The 23,405-nt window shown below is 38.2% G+C and overlaps 1 protein-coding gene across 8 annotated transcripts; it reads left to right on the top strand.

Annotated features, from left to right (window-relative positions):
* Positions 1-1,350: 1,350 nt before the first annotated feature.
* LOC121302652 (arf-GAP with Rho-GAP domain, ANK repeat and PH domain-containing protein 1-like) lies at positions 1,351-23,028 on the top strand. Of its 8 annotated transcripts, none has more exons than XM_041232680.1 (22): positions 1,355-1,927; positions 2,755-2,889; positions 3,469-3,604; positions 4,451-4,553; positions 4,805-5,000; positions 5,731-5,776; positions 6,300-6,463; positions 6,767-6,979; positions 7,325-7,430; positions 7,728-7,875; positions 8,516-8,602; positions 9,878-9,946; positions 10,043-10,160; positions 10,524-10,637; positions 11,255-11,394; positions 12,754-12,789; positions 15,099-15,181; positions 15,727-15,777; positions 17,793-17,856; positions 18,348-18,503; positions 20,013-20,049; positions 20,590-23,028. In XM_041232680.1, exons 1-21 carry the CDS (start codon positions 1,768-1,770, stop codon positions 20,028-20,030), a joined length of 2,343 nt encoding a protein of 780 aa, XP_041088614.1. In that variant the 5' UTR covers positions 1,355-1,767; the 3' UTR covers positions 20,031-20,049; positions 20,590-23,028. The 8 variants fall into 8 exon arrangements, with proteins under 8 accessions (XP_041088610.1, XP_041088614.1, XP_041088612.1 ...); XM_041232678.1 differs by having other exon boundaries at positions 1,356-1,927; positions 20,683-23,028; XM_041232682.1 differs by having other exon boundaries at positions 1,357-1,927; positions 18,348-18,415.
* The last annotated feature ends 377 nt before the right edge of the window (positions 23,029-23,405 follow it).

The following is a 23,405-nucleotide window of genomic DNA, read 5'->3' on the forward strand; positions in this document are numbered from 1 at the left end:
CTTTTCTTAAGGCAAATTAAAACTGCGCTGAAAATAAAGTTGGGAAGTACAGCTATGTTTTTTTTTTTAAATAAAATAATTGATTATACATTACAAATGTACTGTAGTTTAAAATGCAGTGTACTGTACATACTATGCAATAATCTAGCATTATATTCTATGGAAAATGTTGTATAGCATGCCTTTGTAGTACTTTTATTCTGTCATTGACATGCAATATTTTCTGTAGTTTTCTAATTCATGCAGTTTGAGTTATAATTATTAAAATAGATACATTTTTAAATTTTATATCAGTTTTAACTGTACTGTGGTTCATAGGCCAGACATGCTTTGCTTCAGCAGACGAAAAGGAATTTTAACCATTTGACATAGTCTCCCTCTCTTTGGGAGACTGGATACGCAAGTACTGTCATCTGCTTTCTTGTGGTTTTTTGGCAAGTACACATTACATTATATCCTTCCCTTGATGAAAATGAACAATGCAATGCAGCCCAGATTAACCCTACACTTTTCTGACTGTGTGACTTGCAGTGGAACACAAACATTAGTTAAGGTATCATTCAATGTTTAATATACGTTACACAGTAAATTAGTCATTTTGGTGGCAGATTTGTTTTGAGCAGAAAAGTATTTTTGGAATGTTGTTGATAGATATGTTCATCTGTTATTTCAACAAACACATTTTACAGTTGATTTATCAACAACCAGTTGTTTAAGCAGTTGTGAGCCGTTGGTCAATTCAGTAACTGTAGTAAAAGTAGCTGGCTGAATGTGTACTATAACATGCGTGAGTTTGCACACGCTTTATCAAAGAATTGACTATAGCAACACACAAATCCAATATGGACTACTTTATTGACCTTTTTATTTTATTGTCTAAATCAGGGGTCTCCAGCCCTTGTCCTGGAGAGCTGCTGTGGTTCCTGGTTTTAGCTTCAACCGATCTCTGTTGCTTAATTGAACCAATTGTTGACTTAATTAGTCAAGATTAACAGGTGTTCTAGATCTTTAACCTCTGATGATGTAAAGACACCTAGAAAACCTGCTGGATAGGGGCTCTCCAGGACCGGGGTTTTAGACCCCTGATCTAAATGTTTTATTGGTTGAAAACATTCGTTTTGCTGATGGCGCTGCCGCTCATGAATTCACCAGAGGTGGTTTGTCCTCCTTAATTGTGCAGCGCTGTTGCATGGGGGAAGGCTCCTGATCTATGAAGAGAATGGATTTACACTGCGCTTGTGTTCACTGCTGTTTCCTTTCCGGTTTTTACACTACCAATTTAATTGTTACAAGTTTTGTTGTGACTTTTTTTCCCTGGGCTCAGAATTTGAATTTGTCATCAATGTTTAACTGTGTTAGAAGAAAATACAAAACCTCTGGCACTTCTGAACTGTGTCGAACAATTGGAAAATGAGCCATACTCTTGATAACCTGTGAATCACTTTGGAAGAACATAATATTAATGTGGCACTGGGTCATTTTTCATTTGTATACTGGCACACACAACTTCTATCACTGTAATGCTTCTGGGTGCCAAGAGCTCCATCAACGAAGCAAACTGAGGGGATTAAACAGCCACGGGGAAGAGCGAGCGGTGGCTTGTATTTATTTCTATAATCGGGATTCAATATATTTAAACAAATTCAGAATCGGTCACTGATGTATATTTTGTGACTGTTTTGCTAAATGAGAGAGGATTTATAAAAGCAAATGTTAAAGTATTAGCATGTTGCTGTTTCTTCCTTGTTTTAGGCGCTGTGCATCAATATGCAGTCAAGCGATGTTGGTGAGACGCTCTCCCTAGTGTTTTGTGGGGCAAATGTGAACTGTGACACAGGAGACCCGGACTGCCCCTCCCCTGTCTCCCTGGCCAAGAGCTTTGAGCAAAAACTGCAGATGGAGTTCCTGGCCCAGAACAAAAACACAGGTGGGTGACAATCCACCCGCAATACTATCCCCGACCACGTAAACGCTGTTCGGATAAAACTTTGGCTTTCTCCGTCTGCCATTTCATTCTGTGATAACCCAAAAGTTTTGCATCATCCTAGAATTAAAGATTGAGACACAATTAAAAGAAAAAATAAGAAAAAAAGAAACTTTATGAACATAATTTTAGATCTTTTATTTAACATTATATAATCAAAGAAACTACAAAATGGTATCGCAAGAGTCTGTCGGAAGCCAAAATAATAGTACAGTGTTTCTTATTAGAAATGTCACATTTTACAAGGCACTATATAATTCAATATGTTCATGTATCAATATTCATTAGGTTTCAGTTGACTTTATGAAATAAAATTAAGTAGAATTTTATAGGGTGAAGCAAAACCTTTGGGCATAGCTATAGATATGGTTTCTGGTAGACTTTGTTATTTAGGGATATCTTCAATGTTCAGCTTCTACAAGCATTCTATGTTGAGGTTATGTGCAGTTGAGGATAACCTGTATCTGTTCTACCAGCAGCCTCACCCTAACATGTGTAACTTTTAATCTAGTTTATTCTCCTCAGCATGATATACAGTTTATGCAGGTGATGTGATGTTTATGTGTCTTTACATAAGAAGCCCACAGTGAACTTTGGGGAGATTGCTGTGTTTTAAACCACCTTTGCTATTCTTAAGGGAAATAAATTCTAAGCCAGTGCGACTGTGATTGCTAAACCTTTCATACTTTCACGCAAGGAGTTTAAGACCCCTGCTTTGAAAGTTCAGTAAATTAGTGGGGTTGTCCAACTTCCTTTTCTTCTGGTTCCAGAGATCCCGAGGTCAGAGGTGGGATGTCACCTGGACAGGCAATACTATGTGGCTCCACCCTCAATCACTCACAATGGATTTCTGTTCAAGACAGGGTCAGTGGGAAAGCCAATTACAGAACGGAAAGCTAAAGAAGGTAGGTCAGTTATTGTTCCTCTTCGCCTGTCAACCTGTTCACAATAGACACCCATCTGCCAAGTGCTTTGAGTATTTCTTTGGGACTTTGCATTTAGGAAAATGGAGACAAGGAATGTTTTTGTTATAAAAATGTGGTTCACCAAAACTCTTGATGTAGTCCTGTTGATTTCAAAAGTGTCCCAGAGAGCAGCAATATAATTACGTGTTGTATCAATCGCACATAATAGTTGGTATCGACAGGCACTGTACTGTATTCTGGGAGGGATAACTATGCATTTGACATTTTTGACCATATCTGGTACACTGCTGTAATTCTAGGATTTTCACAAGCAAGTTCCATTACAGGAATTGGTTCCATTTACCATTTAAGCTCCAGCCATATCCCAGAAGCTTAGTGTTACACACGTTACATCTGCTTTATGACTACTACTTTTTTCAAATATTCATTTAACTTTGTATTTAAAAACTTCAGAAAAGTAATTACCATTACATTACGCCCCCAAAGATGTTTGTTATTGTTCACAAAAACAACCCTATTCTAATCTCTGATTTTGATTTTTCTCTATAATTGATTCAGAGTTCAGCCAGCGTTGGTGCACCTTGAATGATGGGGTTTTTAGTTACTTCGAGAGCCCTCGGAATTCCACCCCCAATGGGGATCTCAGAATGAAAGAGATTGCATGCCTTGCTGTCAGTGTTCCAGAAACACATGGGTATGCAGCCGCTTCTTCAATTCCAAAGCCCAAGAGGACTTTGATTTTCAGTCATACTGTAGTGATTTTATTCAGAAAAATATGCTTCCAATGATTACAGCTATAATTTCCTAAAGCTTTGAAAAAGTCACATACAGATTAATTTTTTTCTTTTTTTTTCATTTTGTCACTATAATTTTCATGAAATCATATAATCTGTGCAGACAGGTTTACAATCTTGATCTCAGGCTATATGGAGACGGTCTCCATCCATCTGTGTGTCTGTATATCACACTTACTTTTTTAACATGTAGAAAATTATTGTCTACTTGTGAAACTTCATTTAGCATATCTTGTTAAACGTGTGTGTGGAGGATGTCACTTTGATTGCCTATCAGTAGCATACATTTTTCCAATGACGCCCCCTTATCAGATTTTTATGTAGGTTGAAAGCGACCTGTTCTCTTGAAAATGACCTGTCTCTCTGCCTCACTGTCTGTACGTCATGTTTAATAATTCAATTGGGGTGAAACTTTGTTTCGTACTTCAGCACAATCTGTAGAGCACGTCAGGATCCGGGGGTCTATATGAAGCTGTCTGTTCTACTGCTTTTTTTATTTTGACATCCCTTTACAGTAAATCATGATCATCTAATTGTTCATGCTATTGATAGCTCTTACTTTGAAATCACAGCCGTGGCGGGGGAGTTAATGTCATTGACATGCTTGTTTCATTTAGTAAGATAAAAAACTGATACGTTTAAATGGCATTTAATTTCAAATGAACACAGCTAAAAGGGCAGACCTTTATCTATATTGGAAAGAATGGAAATGTGTAAAAGTAAAAAGTTCCCTTGTTTTCTTTCAGTTACGATCACACGTTTGAGATTTACACAGACTCGGAACGCCTCTATCTGTTTGGGACAGACAACTCGGATGCTATGAGAGAGTGGGTGAAATCCATTGCCAAGGTAACTGTAGTGCCCAACCAGCTTCTCTTAATGCACCGAGGGATACACAGCACCTTTTTCATATGAATACATAGTGTGGTCAATTCAATTGATTTAAATGGCGGAGGGTTTAAATAAGGGAACTGAGAAACCAACACCTCTAATAATGTGTAAGTCTCTCAAGGTTGTTTTTGCCTAAAAAATGGCTGTTGTAAATGCCCTCAGCGCCATACTTGGGACACTAACATATTGCTTCCTGTACCCTTTCCCAGTCGTTTATCCCGTCCAGTGCGGAAGACTTGCTGAATCGGGATTTTGAGCGGATCGGGCGACTGCAGTACAAAGACGGGTTGAACCTCCAGAGCCCCAGGGTGGGCTGGTTTGCATTGGTGGGCTCCACTCTGCATGTCTGCTTTGAGGACAGCGAAGAGGAAGAAGCTATCCATCTGAAGAAGCTGCAAGAGCTCTGTGAGTACCATAGGGGGCAGGAAGTAGACCTTTAGCACTGAACGTGCGCTGTGTGCAGGTGCAGCATCATAGATATAAATATACATTGTTCTCCAGTGGCAAGTGCTGGCATTGAAACACAGGAGGGAGCCCTGTAGTCAACTGTAATGTGATGAATTCATCTGAAACTGTGATGGTAAGAATATGGGTACCAGTAAGACTGGATCGTTAGGCAGAAGCCTGTTTGTTGGGGCTGTTTTCAGTCTCAGAATCTTTTAAGTGGCAGGACGAAACGCTTTCTCCCTACTTTTGTTTAGCACTTCCGTTATTTGAGCATACTGGTTTACCACTTCATTATCTGAGGAAGCAAGCACTCCTGTGTTCCATAAATAGATAAGGTATTTCTTCAAGCTATGTCATTGCTCACAAAGTTAAACAGGAATTTAAGTGTTTGCTTAATAATGATGTCACAATATACAATAACTGCAGATTCTTAAATATGAAAAAGAAAAAACAAACACATTAAAAGATACATTAGTGCTGTGGAGGTTGCAGTTATGCAGTTCATGTACCAGTAAATACAGTATAGAAAGCTAGTTATGATTATTTTGTACCTGCTGTTGCCAAGAGCTACCAAATAATAGAGTAGATCAGAAAGGGAAAAATGATATGACCTAAAGTACACCGATCTGAGCCATAGGACCTGTTGACGTTCAGTATAACTAAGACGTGTGTGTACTTGTTTCCATAGCGATTCAGCAAGAAAATGAAGTGCTGGTTTTAGTGGAGAGGAGGAGGTGAGTTTTTTTTAATTTATTTATTGATTTACTTATTTTTTTCTTCAGTTTTTTTATTTTTATTTTGCCCTATATCTAAAAACACAAAACAAAAACATTTGTGTGGTCTGTCAACTTAAAGGTCTGGGTGTAACTTCGAAAAGCAGGTTTTATCAATTTATTTTATTTATTTACAAATTCTACTCTGTGGGATAACCACATCCAGGTTGTTATAGAAGAGGACATGCTGCATTTGAATCAATGTTTGACCCCTAGAGTATTACATAACCACTCGCTTACTTAACTGGAGGAGCCCATACCTTCTCTAAACAGATGAAATTATACAATGAGATTTGCAATTCTCTACCCCAACAATGTTATATACAGGATTGACTGTGCAGTATTTGTAAATTCGAATTATAAAGGTTTATAAGCGTCCTGAACATTGTTCAGAATATGTAGCGTCTCAACCTCTAAGACAAATTGACAACTAGGGAGTTGCATGCACATGCTTCAAACAAGCACATCTCTCTCTGTTCCCTAGGACCCTGTATATCCAAGGGGAACGGAAGCTGGATTTCCAGGGCTGGTGTAGCTCCATACAGAGGGCAGCCAGGAGCTCGGGACATACGCTATGCGAGCAGCAGCTAACAGAGGGTGACATCCCCGTGATAGTGGACAGGTCAATCGACTACATCACGCAGTGTGGTGAGCAAGGAGTAAACAACTAAATAAACAAAGCAAGGTCTAGTACTGCCTACTGTATGTGTTAACCTTGAAATATAATCGTATAACATTGTCTTTATGGTCTCCTGCTGTAGTTTTAAATTTTCCAAATAAATAATCTGACGGTATTAATATAAAAATGAACCTACATATATTCCAATAAATTTTTTTTCAAAAAAAAATCAATCTAAATGGGTATTTCCCTCATGTAGGATCCCTGTATTCAGTTTCAATGTTTAATTCTACAGAGTTCTCCCTGACCGCTGTGTTTGTCGCCCCCTGCAGGCCTGACCTCAGAAGGGATCTACCGGAAGAGTGGAGTGAACTCCAAGATTGCAGCGCTGCTGGAGAGTTTCCGCCAGGATGCACGGAACGTGCGCCTGAAGGAGGGCGAGCACCAGGTGGATGACGTCTCCAACGTGCTCAAGAGGTTCTTCAGAGACACAGAGGAGGGCATGTTCACCAGCGAGGCTGCAAACGATTGGCTCAGCACGCCAGGTAGGGAGGGCCTTCCTCGCTTTAGCAATGACATGTGACACGGGGATTCACTACGAAGAATTAAGTAAACTGCACACATGTTTTTACCTCGTTTCTCACTGTGCACTTCACTTTAGTTTTATCAGATTTGGAGGGATATCACTTCCAGACTCTCTGGAAGATCTAGAAACTAAACTGAGATATTCATATGTATTTTGCAAAAGCAGTTCAGTCTCCATGCCAACCACCTTTTGGCTCCCTTATCTTTTCTTTTTGAGACCGGTTGGTTTCCATCTTGGTGAAAACCTATATGCGTTGACTACATTAAGCGTTGCATGATCTGTCTCTTCTTCCTGTCCCTGGCAGCTGTGGCAGATGATTGCCAGAGGGTCCTTCGTTATCAGACACTGCTCAGCAACCTGCCACGAGTCAACAAGGCCACTCTGAGAGCCCTTGTCAATCACCTCTACTGGTAAGGAACCTCTACTGCACTTTTTACACCACCCCCATGTCCTAACACCTGGAATAATTACTGTCCACACAGTAGACGAGACTCAAATTAGAAGTTGTTACTAGAAGGTCATATAAGCTGCAGCAGTGCCATGCAAGTGGATTCTGATAGGAAGGTGTATCACTTGTGTACTAAAGACCAGACTGTAGGAGATCTTGTTGGATCCTGTGGAGGAGAAATAGTAAAATTGTTGTAAATGAATAGAAAACGGAAAAGGCACTGATGTTGGTTTGTTTCTCGTGTTTTACCCCTCGGCAGTGTCCAGTGCTTTTCAGACATAAACCAGATGAACCTCCACAACCTGGCCATCGTATTCGGTCCCACACTCTTCCAGACAGACGGCAAGGACTACAATGCAGGGAGAGTCGTCGAGGACCTCATCAGCCACTATGTGGCCATTTTTAATGTGAGTTTTACAGGTACATTTTTGTTTTCCTTAAAAGAATGCAGCAGTCAGTTGTAACTTAAGTAGCATATTTTTCGATCACCCTTTGTAAATCCGAATACTAACAATCATTTTCCAAACAGTTTTCAGCTTAATGAAACTGTACCCTGTGACCAAATCAGGATTTTAAAAAAGTTAATCTTGTGTGTCTTGATTGATGCAACAAAGGCTGCGCAAGTAACCATCAACAAGTAATCATGGCTGGAAACGAGAAGCAGCGCATAACTGTCATGCTCTGCGTCATAGCAGGCGGCAGCAAACTGCCTCCATATGCATAATTTAAGGTTGTGTCTTTGTAATTGCATCTTTTATTTGATGTTTTATTTTTTCCTCAAATTGAGGGTGGGAAATCTGGGCGTCTTAAATTTGAAGGAATACGGTATCTCATTAAGTGCTTCTCTGTCTTTCCTATTTTAAATTAAACTGTATGTATCAGAAAGTAAAGGTATGCTAATGGTGAATTGTCATATGGCTCAGTAATATTTCTGCCTGTCAGATGAATGTGTGTGAATTTATCAAAGTGAGGCACCTTGTGTGCATGTTGGGATTTGTAGTCTTGGTGCCTCTATGTTAAAACTACAACTCATGCTTCTCCCCACAGGTCAACGAGCAACAGCTCCAGAAACAACTGGATGAAATCTCAGCCATCATTAAATTACGGGACATCAACTCTAGCAGTAAAGTGCCTGTAAGTGTTGTGGGACAGGGGGGCAATAACTGGACGAGCAAGAACCACAAGGGTCCAAGACGAAGTGCTGTACTTGTTGATGATGTTGTTAAGGCGTGTAGCTAATAACAAATCAAATCATCATACAAGTAAAGAGCAGCATGTAATTGCACATTAACTCTAGTGTGCAAAATATCTGATCGTCTTTGGAATAGAACAACTGATAGCAGATGGGCTGTTAGATGGCACAGAGTTTGTTTAGATGCTATGACTTGCATGCAGATTCATGGGTTGGGTGTGTAGGAGTGGATTGATGCGAGTGGCATTAAGATATTATTATATTATATTATTAAGAAATTTAGGCGCACCTTTCTGCTCGCGTTCCACATTTCTTGATTTATAGACACATGCTGGAGGTGTGTGAGTGATGCTGTTTGCTTTTTGGGGCTTGTACTGTACAGTAGGTTTAACTGAGCCTCTGTCAAAATATAATAATCTGTGTATTCAAGATTTGTTTCTTGTGTTACCTACCTATTCAGAATGTTTTGAACAAGTTCTCAATTTCAGATTAAAAATAGATCTTGCATGACCGATAACCACTTAAGAAAACCACACAGTAGCCTCAGAATGGTGAGCACACACTGAAGAGGTACATTTAAATGTGAAATCAACATTGAAACCTCTAGCTAGATGACTCAAACAAAGAGGACAAAACAGCAACTAAGAAAGTGATTACACGATAGCTAATGATGGGACTCGTCAGAAGAAGAACATTTCTCTAGAGGTTTTCACGTCCAAAATAAGCTTTTTTTTATTTTAAGCATAAGCCTTGTTTTAAACAGGTAATATTACAGACAAGAACCAAATAAAACTAAAATCAGGGCAACTAATCCAAATGAAAGGGAATTTTGTTAATTTAAAAGTAGAAGCTGGGTCATTTTAATGAAAAGTAGCTGATGCATTAGTGTTTAGCGCCATTTAAAGATGTAGCAATTACCAAGGATTTAAAAACATTTTATCATATTCTCTGTTGACCCTTGTTAGTTTATTGATGATCATTTTGTTTTTGAGGCTTGATTTTCACTTGAATCTCAGTGAAGCCCATTTACTCACAAAGTTAACTTTTTTAAATTGTTGTTCCTGCACCAATCTGCTTTATCTGGGTTAGCGTATGGATTCAAATACGTATCTATGGTTTTTTGTTTTGACTAAGGCTCTAATCATAACATTTGTCTAATTTAGTTCTATTTTTGATTTGAGTATTTTGAATTTCGGTGTGGATTTCTTTTTTTTCAGCCCGCTGGTGATTTCATATGCACAGTTTACCTTGAAGAAAAAAAGGAGACAGCTGAGCAGCACATAAAGGTGAGGTGGTAGCTGGTACTAATTAAAAGGAGTCCATTGTAGTAGCTTCACTCTTGTCCGTTCTTATGTTCTCTGTTGCTCTCTTCCCCTTTCTAGATCCCAGCCACCATGACGGCAGCAGAACTGGCTTTTGAGATCCTTGACCGCAGGAAAATCACTGTCCGAGAGAAGGATTACTGGTGCTGCTTCGAGGTGAATGAGAAGGAGGAGACAGGTGGGTCCATCGCCACCATTGAGTTAATTCTTGATGCTCAGTGTCTTCTTTGTGAACTTTGTGCCTCCCTTTTTTTGATTTGCAATGGGAGTTAACATGTCAGAGTAAAGATTATTGAAAGATTTAATGTGCACCATGTGTCATTTCATACAAATATAATATATTGAAAAAAAAAACTTTACAAACCTCAAATTATAAAACATTCTAGTAAGTCATAAAAACTACCAATAGTTATCCAAGTCTGTTGTCTTTCAATTGGGATAAGACTAATTGAGTCCCTTCAATAAGCAGTAAGGTCAAATATGTGTGGTATATTTCAGTTCTTGCCTCCGACTCCAACCCTGCTGTCTCCATTGCTTACAGAGCGTTCCCTGCACTACCAGGAGAAGGTGTTGCCCATTCTGCACTCTTTGGGCACTGAAAGCTACCTAGTGGTGAAGAAGCACTTCTCTATGGAAGCCATGCTCATCTACCTAGGTATGTGCCAATGTATGCATAATAGCATTGTCTTTATTTTATTGTGTAGTTGTTGCCTGGTATCACCAGTTGGTAATTGAACGTTCTTTTGATGCAAAGTGTTTTGTTTCAGATGGGTTTTTGTGTTCATTGTACTTTTATATGACATCTCTCCCTATTGTATTCCCTTACCATTCTGGTGTGAAATGGACCATACATTGACAGTGAATATGCAATTAAAAAGTATTGTCTACTGATAGATCGATACTGTATAAACGGCTAGTTTTTCTATTTTGTAATAAAGGGGGATGTGGACGGAATGGGACACTATCAAACTTAATATATAGCCTTTATTTCAAGAGGGTTTCAAATGTAAAAGTATTAACAGAGTGAATATACTCATTTTTGGTGAACGTATTGGAAATTCAAGGCCACGGGACGAATCATTTTGGGACAATATTGCCTTCACTCACTCACTCACTCACTCACTCACTCTATGAGATCAACATTAGGCAAGTTAGTTACTAGATTGAATAGAACCCAGACCCCTTCACCAGAAATGACATGCTGGAACTACCAAGAGTGGCAGTTGGGAGAGAAATCCATATATAAAACATGTTCTTTCTTTTTCATAATAGCAAGCAAAGTGGATGACTCAAAACATGGCATGATAAAGTTCCGTGAGGACAGACATTTGCTTGGCCTCGGCTTGAGTGCTTTCCATGATCGGTACTTCATATTGAACAGAACGTCACTGCGACTCTTTAAGGAAGTCCGGGTAAGCAGCTGGCCACTGTATGTTTGTCAAGAATCATGCATGCATTCTATATCTGGATACTGCTAGTTAAAAGACATAGAGGGCACTTGATGTTTCTGAGAATATTTTAACAGTGAATGAAGCCTGGAACTAGAACTTGCAACTGCCATGTTGGCAATAAGCAGGCCGCAGGTGGGAGCACTCCATTTGAATAATTACTATCCCACTTAATTAACGTCTATTTTTAAAAGGTTGTTACACCACACAAAGGGAAGATAGTGTGCAGTCTGTCCATTTAACAACCAGTCCAGCGGGTATAGTGTCACAAATCTATTAATACAAAATATAATCGCCCAACACCATTGGGACAAATCCAAACATCTGGGATAGTTTCATGTAACATGCAGTATTTATTAACGATTTAAGGGAATTGTTCTCTGTCAGATTTTAATGTGAGGTTTGATCTAACGTAAATCTCGCTGGGATTTGTTCCATTGTGACACCAGGGATCAGCCCGTCAATACGCTATTATTGAATGACTTGTTTATTTTAAGGTGTGTTAATAAATATGTCAACGTGCAACGATAATTTAGATTACTACTTAAAAGAAGATGCTCACAGTAGTCTATGCATGTGTTACAATTTATTAAGCAACAGTAAATATCAATGTAATATAATTTAGATTACTACTTAAAAGAAGATGCTCACAGTAGTCTATATAATGTTATATATATATATATATATATATATATATATATATATATATATATATATATTTTGTGGCAAAGTGGAGGGCGTTCAAGGGTGGTCCGCAGCAGGAATAGCGGACTCAGAGGCAGGAACTGCAGTTCAGATCTTTGCAGCACTTTTATTATTTACAAAAACAAACAAAACACGGGAACAAAACAAGAGTTTCACATAAAACACTTCTAAATACACACGGCACCCAAGCACAGCCATCCTCGCACATTAAACTAACCTTTATCTGTATTCTATACAGGCTTGGCAAAGCCTTCGCTGAACTGAGTCTCTTTTCTTGGCACAGTCCTACACACACACACACACACACACACACACACACACACACACCCATGTGCAGAGCCTCTGCTCTGCCACAATATGTAAACATAAACTTTCACTAGATGTGCATTGCACTTCACCCAAACGGATGCTCACTGTGCTATTAAGCTGTGTCTTGGTTTAGCAAATGAACATCTGATTGCCTGCTGGTGATGGAATAAGTTTCTACTGAACTATACATAGTTGGAGGGTTATTTTAAAATGGTGCAGTTCCTCATATGTGGGGAAAAAAATAATCAATCCCATTTACTACTGAGACTTAAAAGCATGGCTGTTCACATCCAACCATTTTACACACAGAGTCTTCAAAAACTGCAAAAGGCAGAGCAGCAGTGCGTAAGTAGAGATTCCATTCAGATGGTGGTTACAGTTTGTGCTGGGGATTTCTGGTGGTGCCGTCAGGCTTGGGTGATGGTACTGGCTCGTTATCACTCGCATGCAGCTGTTAGAAGTGATTTTCATTATTACCATATTCCTTTGAATTTAAGGCACACTTTTTTTTAAAACCATTTTTTCTTGTCAAAATAGCCAACGGTATAGTGATGCGTGTATGAAAAACGGCATCAAAAGACATGACTACCCGAGCACACAAACAACAACATAACTGACTGCCGAGGAAAGAGAAACAAACACGTCACTGCCCGAATACACAAGCAGCAACGTGACTGACTGCAGAGAAAAGAACAAACACGTCACTGCCCGAATGCACAAGCAGCAACGTGACTGACTGCAGAGAAAAGAACAAACACGTCACTGCCCGAATGCACAAGCAGCAACGTGACTGACTGCAGAGAAAAGAACAAACACGTCACTGCCCGAATGCACAAGCAGCAACGTGACTGACTGCAGAGAAAAGAACAAACACTTCACTGCCCGAATGCACAAGCAGCAACGTGACTGACTGCGGAGAAAAGAAGCGCCATTAACTTCCTGATGAATTCCAAGAGAAGCTTTTACAATGTTAGCATATCGTTATTAGGGTCTGTTCTAACAAACATTACCAGCTTGGACAGATCGGAAGTGCTAATCAGACCCCCGTATTTTTCGACATGCTAAGCAATACAACAGTTCACAAGTTAGGAGATAAAAAGTTTGAGTAAGCTGGAAATGAGAAGCAGCACATTACCTAAATGCTCCGTGTGAAACTGCCTTCATATGCATAATTTAGGTTGTATCTTTGTAAATGCATATTTATTTGATGTTTTATGTTTTCCTCAAATTTAGGGTGGGAAGTTTGGGCTTCATCTTAAATTCGAGGGCGTCTTAAATTAAAAGGAATATGGTATTGTTATTGATCATGCATGATATGCAGAACAGATGGCAAGGACTGCTGGCTGTCCCACTTTTTCAATGCATGCAAAAAACCCTAAAGCAAATGACCAGCTTCTAACCTAGCAAACCAAGTCCACCCGAGCAAGTAAATACATATGTACACTTCAGGATCAGTACCTCTTAATGTACAATAGTTTCTGAACTAAACATTGTGGAATGTCACCATGCAGGGCTACTCCAGGAATTAGCCAGCTTAGTCTTGTAACGATACTAAAATTAGCTGGATAGTCCCTAGAATAACCTGTTTGCAAAGTAATCAATTTCTGGCTTTAAAATTTATATAATGTAAACATTAACACTCGTGCCTACTAGTGTACAGTATATAGTAGGAGTCCCCAAATCCAGTGGGATTCAATTGAAACACAATAGTGTAAGTAAACGACTATAACCCATACATCCAACTGATACAGTACACCTATGTACAGTACAAATAGGTTTGTGGGGTGAACATCGGATCAAAAAATAAATAAAAATAATAAGCAATACATAATAACAGAAAACAAGAGACGAGACATAATCCAGCAGTCTGTTTGTCTCATGTAAATGTCCTCTCTAGATGCTCTGGTTTTGCTATGTTACCTGGTGGTGTCAGTCTATCTCTTTTAGCTCTGCACATATGTAAGAGATCAAGGACAAATAACTCCCCTGCTAGTGCAGTCTTAAGAAAATAACTGACCATTTAACCTGTCCCAGTCTTGGGTATGCCCTGTATAAAACACTGAATATACACTCGTTTTTCTAATGTAACTCTGCAATTGTGCACAATGTGCATGTCTGAGCATCCTTTGGTTACATCCCTTGAATGATGCACACTCGTACACTATCCTGTCAGAGTGACCTTAGTTCAGAATACTGTTACCCGAGTAGGCTTCGCACATTGTATAGGACACACAATTGGTATAGAACACATATCATTTTGTTTAAATGATGCACTAGTTACCTAGAGCTAAAATAGTTAAAAAAAAAATAAATAAATAAATAAAACCATGCTATAACTGTATTTGTTATTAGCTTTGCAAAGATTAAAAGACAAATTCTAAATAAGAACAGCCAAGGTTAATACATTCCGTCGCCTAGCAACTGGCATTCCTACTGGAACACTAGTGGAGAAAGGAGCTTAATATACTGGACTGGTGGTATAAAAACAGTGTGGATTGTGTCTAGAACAAGGGGAGTTATAAACGTTCACCACTGGGGTTGATTTGTATTTTTTTTTTTTTCCTGAAATTGTCGATTTTAGGTCTGAGTCTGATCTATGCTTTGAATGCATATGCATAAGTTTTTTTAATGTCTTTGCTTCTCTTTCCCAATAGAGTCACAGACCAGAGAAAGAGTGGACAGTCAAATCTCTCAAGATATACCAGGGAATCAAAAAGAAACTGCGACCACCGACCTGGTGAGGATTTAATAAACTCCTGAAACACTTCCATATGTAAAGCTGTATGGGATGGTGAGCCATCCCATGGCCTGCGTGTTCACTCTGTGTACACTGGTCCTGTAACCGATTATGCTAATTCCCTGTCTTTATAATAGTCTACTATCATGCCACTAGATGGCAACATTGTGCAGGGGACAACAAGTGTCTTCCATGATACATTATTTGTATATTACTATTTGTAATACTGCTGACCTATTAGACCACATTTTCTTAAGAGTACTTCTGGAAAAATGTACCGTGTCATACATATCTGACAGCAAATTATAGTTTCCAATAAGTGGTCAGTTTGATGGTGTTGTGCTTATGTAGAGTGAATGGTTAACATACACACATATACATTATATATATATATATATATATATATATATATATATATATATATATATATATATATATATATATATATATATATATATATGGAATGGACTAAGAATTACTTTTGTCAACAGAGCTCTAGTTGTTAATATGTCCTATTAATAGAAACATTTTTGTTTTTTTTATAGTTGGGGTTTTACAGTTGTATATGCAAATGAGAAACATGAAAAACAGCAGTGGTAAGTTTGACATGAACTATCATTGGTACCACAAAGTGCTGGACAGTGGAGAATGGAGCATTGTGCTCTGTATCCCTTCAGGAATGGTCTGGATGACATCCCTTTATATAAAAAGTTAAAGTTATATAAATTAAGTTTATATATTTTTTTACTGTATTGAAAGAGCTTTATATGTAACCTGGAAGCTTCAAAGGATCAAACCTGGTTCTCTTTACAGCTACAGATTAAATATGGCTGGTCCTTAAGGGGTTAAGGTGTAGGGTTGCAACAGTTACAATCTGTGACTGTGGAGTTTCAGTATTGTCAAGGTTCATGGTGTTAGAGCTGGATAATAGACTGTATGGGCATCATTTTTCTGTGTGAAATATAATTTACAGACCCTGCCCTCCAATGACTTTGGGTCCTACAAAATGCTGCAAAAAGTATTCACGCCTTTAAAGGTCACAGAACAATAATAGAGCAGCTATTGACACAAGGAATGACAGGCCCTATTCTGATCTAGTTATCGTTCCACACAATGTGTAGTGCCTCAGATGATTATAACAGAATAAGGGTCACAGCAATATAAAGTGACACGGGTTCGTTCATAGACTTAGTAGTGCATGCATGTAAATGAGCGGGCTCTGTGCCCTAGAGGTCCATCCAGCACTGCTCTCCAGACCGCAGAGGTGGTAGCAATCTAGGCATAAGAACATAAGAACATAAGAAAGTTTACAAACGAGAGGAGGCCATTCGGCCCATCTTGCTCGTTTGGTTGTTAGTAGCTTATTGATCCCAAAATCTCATCAAGCAGCTTCTTGAAGGATCCCAGGGTGTCAGCTTCAACAACATTACTGGGGAGTTGATTCCAGACCCTCACAATTCTCTGTGTAAAAAAGTGTCTCCTATTTTCTGTTCTGAATGCCCCTTTTTCTAAACTCCATTTGTGACCCCTGGTCCTTTTTTCTTTTTTCAGGCTGAAAAAGTCCCTTGGGTCGACACTGTCAATACCTTTTAGAATTTTGAATGCTTGAATTAGGTCGCCACGTAGTCTTCTTTGTTCAAGACTGAACAGATTCAATTCTTTTAGCCTGTCTGCATATGACATGCCTTTTAAGCCCGGAATAATTCTGGTCGCTCTTCTTTGCACTCTTTCTAGAGCAGCAATATCTTTTTTATAGCGAGGTGACCAGAATTGAACACAATATTCAAGATGAGGTCTTACTAGTGCATTGTGCAATTTTAACATTACTTCCCTTGATTTAAATTCAACACTTTTCACAATGTATCCGAGCATCTTGTTAGCAGCTGGCTTGTCACAATCGATACAGCAGAGGCCCTTTGCCTGCAGGAGAGGCCCGTCCTCCTTGATGTAAGCTGCTGGGACAGCACCGGCAAGGAACAGCATGTGTGTGTGTCTAATATATATATATATATATATATATATATATATATATATATATATATATATATATATATATATATATCAAGTTTTGATATAATTATGTCAACATTTTAAATATTTTTTTCCCCCAATTTTTCAGAATTTATTTCTCAATAACTTGCACATGTTTTGCAAAGTAGCTTAAAATGAGATTCACTGCCTATGGTACAAGTGGACCTGTTGTACACCCCAGCATTTTATAAAGCTTCTTGCATGAACACCTGCTTTGCACAACTTTTAAAAATTGAAGCATCCTGACATGTGACAAATGAATTGGCCATAAAATGGGCACTCCAACGCGCAAAGTGTGTGCTCCATTTACACAACGTTGAAGGGTTTCTAATCTTCACAATGTGACCGTAATCTGAAAAGTCCCATCGTGTCACTCACATCTTTCATTTACTTGTGTCTCTCTCTCTGATGTAGATAGACGTTTTCAACTTTTAAAATGTACAGCACTCCAGATGTATATTAAGGAGTTTAATGTAATCTTAAATGGACGTTATTTTATTCATAACTCAAAGGGCCACATCTCTCCATATCAAAAGGGGCCTACCCTGATACTAACCACACCCATTTCACCTGCCTGCAGGTACCTGTGCTGTGACACCCAGACAGAGATGAGGGAGTGGCTTTCCACCTTTCTGAGTATACAGGTGAGTTATTTAGGAGAGGGTGAGAGCTCCCCAGCTAAGAGTTATAACAATATAACACTGGCAGTGGAAATAACCTTCACAGTGGGAAAGTCTAAGCAGCCGAGGGAAGCTTTGTTGATGCAGACTTTATTTTGTTTCTATGTTTATTTTTATTAATTCACGATTCGAGCTTTCAGGTGGTGCTGTTCTACTGTTAATCGTACATTTGTTCAAATCTCGTATATTGTGAACCTACAATTATTTCTGATTTGTTTAATATTAACCTTGGACCACTAAAAGCATAGAATAAAAAATATAAGTACACGTTCTGTGTAAGGACAATTTTGATTATAAAAAGCCAATCCTTAAGACTCCAGAAACAATACTTTTGGATACATTTTAACGTGGTTATTAGATGGATTGATTCCAGCGTAGTAAATATTTTTAGCCGATTTTGTATACATAAGCTCTCTTGTTTAATCTCTCTCCATACACCTGTTGGCTCTCTGTAGCACGACGGGAATGTGTGGCCCTCGGACTCGATGAAGGTGCGTGCATCCCGGGTTCCTCTGGACGCCAGGTTGGGTAACATCTCTCTGATCCCGTTGAGGGGCAGTGAGAATGAGATGAGAAACAGCGTGGCTGCTTTTGCTGCTGATCCGCTTGCTGTGAGTCCAATCAATCAATCAATCAATCAATCAAGCCAATTAAATTACACGCCTCCTATAATTCCAGGAAGAGATTGGTGTTTTGCTTGTTCAGGCATTTCAATAATGGTGTTCCTTTTTCATTACGACAAATCCTCTGTCTTTACCCTGGCTCCTTCCTCCTTTTTTAAGGCTCTTGGCTTGGTAGGACTGCTGTACAGCCATCCTAATTTGAACTCGTAAAACTACATGCATTTGTTTTGAGTAAATTTAGTCATGAAATCCAATCTTTTGTATCCCCCTACATCGTTTTACTTTCGAAATTTCCGTTCTGATTTATTTATTTTTTGTTCATCGGTGTATGTTTTAATTATATCTTTATATGTTGTGATTGTACAATAAATCTGATCTATTTTTTGTCCAATTTCTTTATATAAAGTATGCATAATTTTAAAATGTACATGAAGAGCACAAAAATAAAACTGCATGCTTTCAAGTGCATGTCAATTTAGGAAGATACAGTATATTGTGGAATTTTCAAATTTTCAATCGTTTATTATCCTATGATTCAGGTTTATCAACTAATAAGAAACTCCCTGATATCAGTTCAAGCAATCAATAGGTTGACTACATTATTTGTTGCTGGTTTTGTAACAGCAAATTGCACTTTGGTATGAAGACCTCGATAAACCTGTAATCCATGGTTATATAGACTTCTGTGAAAAATCATGTCTGTTTATCATGTACAGCATTTCTAAAAGGATGTATAGTGTAGCTCAAATTGAAATTGAAGTTTAATATCATACAAAAGCTTTAGGATGTTAGTAGTTTCCAACGCAAGCATACGTTTGCTGAAAATGCTATGCATTTCACAGGAGTACCTGGACATGATATGCAGATTATATGTGCAGTTTGTATACCTGTATATAGTCTATAGAGCTATTCTACAGTAAGGATCACCCACACTTTTTTTTCTTCTTCAAACTGCTGCCAAAGCAAACACCAAACCAGTACAGTTGATTTATTTATTTATTTTTTTTAAAAACAATTTGTTTATATCAAAATTTGCTCTGAACATGACACCCTTACCTTATTAAATATAAATCATCTGATTGATGCTTTGAAAAAAGGGTGTGAATCAGTCGAGGGCAGTACTTACTGACGTCGCCATACTGTAGATAGAAGACTGCATTAAATTAATGGGTGCTGCTTTTAATGTGGTGAGCAGGTAGCCATATACAAGGTAATAGAATACTAGTTGAAAAGAAACACACACAAACTAGTTTTTGAGGATGTTATCTGAGGCTACAGTGTAATGTAAAGTCACACCAGGTTGAACCTACATTGTTTACTCTTCCACTTGATTCTATTACCTTGTGCTGTACCCCTACCCCTTGTGTGTTTGTGTGTGTGTGTGTGTAGGAATCCATCTGGGGCATTGTGTGCAAAGTGTATAGAAAGAAAATGTTCATAAACTAGACTCTAAAGTTACCCTATGTTGTGCAATTCCCTTCTGTTTTGTTTTTTCAGCTCTTTGGGAAAGTCTGAGAGAGTGGCATGATTCCAGGTAATAAAACCGTGTAGTATGTTTACAACATTAATAGAGTTAGTATGATATGATAGTAGTGCTATTATTCCTGGAAAAAAAAATCATCTTAACCCAGTCATTTTTTTTAAAACTTTGGTATGGGTTTACAACACACTTTTAATTGTAGCACCAGTGCGTGTCATTTTATGGTAACTAAGGAGGGGCTATGCTAATATTTTCGATGCCACGCATTGTAAGAACTGTACTATGAATTAAATGTTCATTCTATTAAAAAGTGACAACAACTTTGTAAGATTTATAGAAACTTTCCAATTGTACTTGCCTAATAGTGGCCATCCTGGTTTACAGCAGATGTGACTGGAGTGTTATATATATATATATCTCAGAGGAGGTTAAATGTAATTTATGTGTTACATGTCTCCCTTAAGATTCATTCATAGCACAACACAGATTTGTTAATGTACTGTGCTTAAGTTGTGCCAATAGGCGACTGCTACAACTAATTCCATTGAATTTTTACTTTTGTTTACCACCATGGTTTTATCTATATAACTGCAGATACTGCAATAGCTCAGGACCTTGTGCACCCACAGCATGAGGATTTTTGGATGTATATTTTGAAATATATTTTTCTGATGCTTTTGAACACAGCAGCAATATGGACAGGCAGGAGAAAGAATCATGAGGAAAGATGCCTGGGACTGAACAGAACTGGAACCTCAAACAATTTTGCACAAGAACCTAAAAAACGTCAAGACAGTTTGTCGCTTGACTAGTGGAAGAAGTAAAAATGGATTCAACTTGAAACAGATCTTGTACACTTAATGTTCTGGGGACTAACCAAACTCAGAAGATGTAAAGGCCTCTTTCTTCACTGCTGTTGCCATATTTAGGTCCTTCAAGTCATGGAAACTGCTGCTCTGTATAGTTCAGCAGCTCTAAGCCCTTGTACATCATAGACTTTGAAAACTAGAAGTTGACCCATCGCTCCTTCTACCAACATCTGGAGCTGACCGATGCTGGTAATGTCACTGGACATCCCAGGCACAGAATAGTGCTTCCATGGTTATAATTTGTATAATTCTAAGCTTAACCCCAACTCTTGTTGTTTTTTGATGAACAATCAAACAATACTCTGATCATGTTTGATAGAACAATTTCTGATGACTTGAATTAGTTGCCCCCTAGACTGTTCGGCCACAGACCTAACTTTTACACATTCTCTCCACTTAACCAGTGCTTGACTGAGATAGAGCTGCATTCTGCTTTTGATGGGTTAGTTTTACATCACCTGTGATAACAGTAAAACCAGACACATGCGCTATCAAGCAAGGTGCTTGGCTAAAATATCTTGATTTAGTGGTAAGCTTTAGATTTAGAAATCTAAAAGAAAATCTTTAAATCCAATTTTATGGTTATATGCATTATGACTTAGTTTTTTTTTTTTTTAAAGAATGAATATACAAGATTTATGACCCATAAATATATAGCCTGTATTGTTTCTTTTCTCTCTACTTTCAAAATGTAACACTTAATCTAGTACACTAGAGGATTCATCGGCTTTTATTTGTAACTTAAGTGTAAGTCAAGTTTTTATGAAGCATACATTCCTCATTTACTATCCTTTCTCATTCTTGAGCTGCAGTTTATCAAGTTAAACTATGGGGAAATTGTTATTTAACAAAAACATTCTCTTTTCTGTCATTTAAAAAAAAAAATGTATATAAGATTGTAGTCATGGTGGATCAAGATGACATCTGTAGATCCTGCTGGACTTCCATGTTTTTATTGTACGTCACTTAAATCTTCAAACTGGTTTGGCTAATAGCTTGAACTGTACACTGCCCTTGTCACTAGGATAGATGGACAGCAGTCTGCTTGCATTATCACACAGCAGAAGTAGAAAGTTATTAAGGGCAGTTTGGCTTCAGTTCTAAGGGTAGTAGCTTACATTTAATTTGCAGCAGTTTCATATCGGGGAAGGCTGAAAAAATAATTTATTTTTGCAGGCCAGTTGTGACTGAATGGGGTTTTAACTTCTATGTGTTTAAGTCCTCATCTCTAACCAATTGACTTGATCAGCTTGAACTCTTGGTCATAGAAAATCTCGCCAGTTACTAAAAACTCCACGTGGTGTTGAGCTAAGTGGGCGGTGATCCAAATGTTGAGAGAACGTGTATGAGGTGGCTTTGTAGACGAGTGTTTTCTTTAAGCTCTGCTTGTTAGGAAACCGCCACACACTGATCACTCAGCTTCGATATGAGCGTGACGCAGCCCTTGCGGGTACTGAGAGAGTCCTCATAACACTACAGCCATGGCAGATGCTGGATGATTATGCTTGCCCTTTTCCAGCTAATCTTGTGAAAAGCTGGTAATTTCACACCGTACATAGAAGGCTATTTTTACACAATTAGGCTGATTTTCCCTTTTTTTTGGTTTTACCTTGTGACATGCTATTTCTTACAGACTATGTAAGATATGTATCTGTACAGGCAACACAAACTCTTCCCGAAAGGCAGATAAACTGTTAGGACAAACTTCTGCAGAGTGTAGTCATTCTGTAGTTTGATTGATGGACAACTGTGGCTAAAATACAATTTTAATGATCTTAAACTGCAGTCACACAGAGTGAAGTTAATGTATAGTATTAGCTGTGTTAGTAACGTATTAATTAACTGTACCCCATGTTTTTCTTCCAATTTAATGTGCTGTACCAGTTATTTGAGTAAAAAATGTAGTGTGTCTGTCTTTCCATGAATAGTTGAAAGTCTAATCTGTTTATTATTTTGTATAAAGCTAATATCTCTTTCTAAATTACGCTGTATATCCTGCAGAAGCTGTGTCAATAATTGTGAGTTGTTATTATTGTTGTAAATTTTTTTTTTTTTTTACATTTAACTCAAGAGCCTGCATAGGTTTAATGCCATTGAGGGACAGCGCAGTGTCATTTGGTCACCTATTTCTAATTATTGAATAAACTGTAACAGTGTCATCATATACCATGTCGTGCTTGTTTTAGATTTATTTAAGGTTTTTTGTTTTTATGCAACGTGGGTCCTAACCCTTTGGATCAACAGAAAGAGTTTGTCAAGGAGTCTTCATTTATAGTCCTCAGCTCACGATGTGCTACTCCGGTCAGGGGTACCGTTCTTGAGGTTAAAAGAGACAAAGGCACCCCCACTGCCTTTTTTCCGTGCCTTGTCCCTTGTCCCTTTAGTTACACCCTACTAAGACCACGGTATGGGTAATTAGAATCTGGGATTTCACCGGTCTGTTGCCCGACGCTGTTCGTAATGCTAAAAAGTACTGAAAGTTATTTCAAGGGATCCAGAAAGGGAACAGTAAGGTCCAATACATCTTACAGATATTGTTAT

The sequence above is a fragment of the Polyodon spathula genome, chromosome 30, assembly GCF_017654505.1.
Source record: "Polyodon spathula isolate WHYD16114869_AA chromosome 30, ASM1765450v1, whole genome shotgun sequence".
NCBI classification, from domain to species: Eukaryota; Metazoa; Chordata; class Actinopteri; order Acipenseriformes; family Polyodontidae; genus Polyodon; species Polyodon spathula.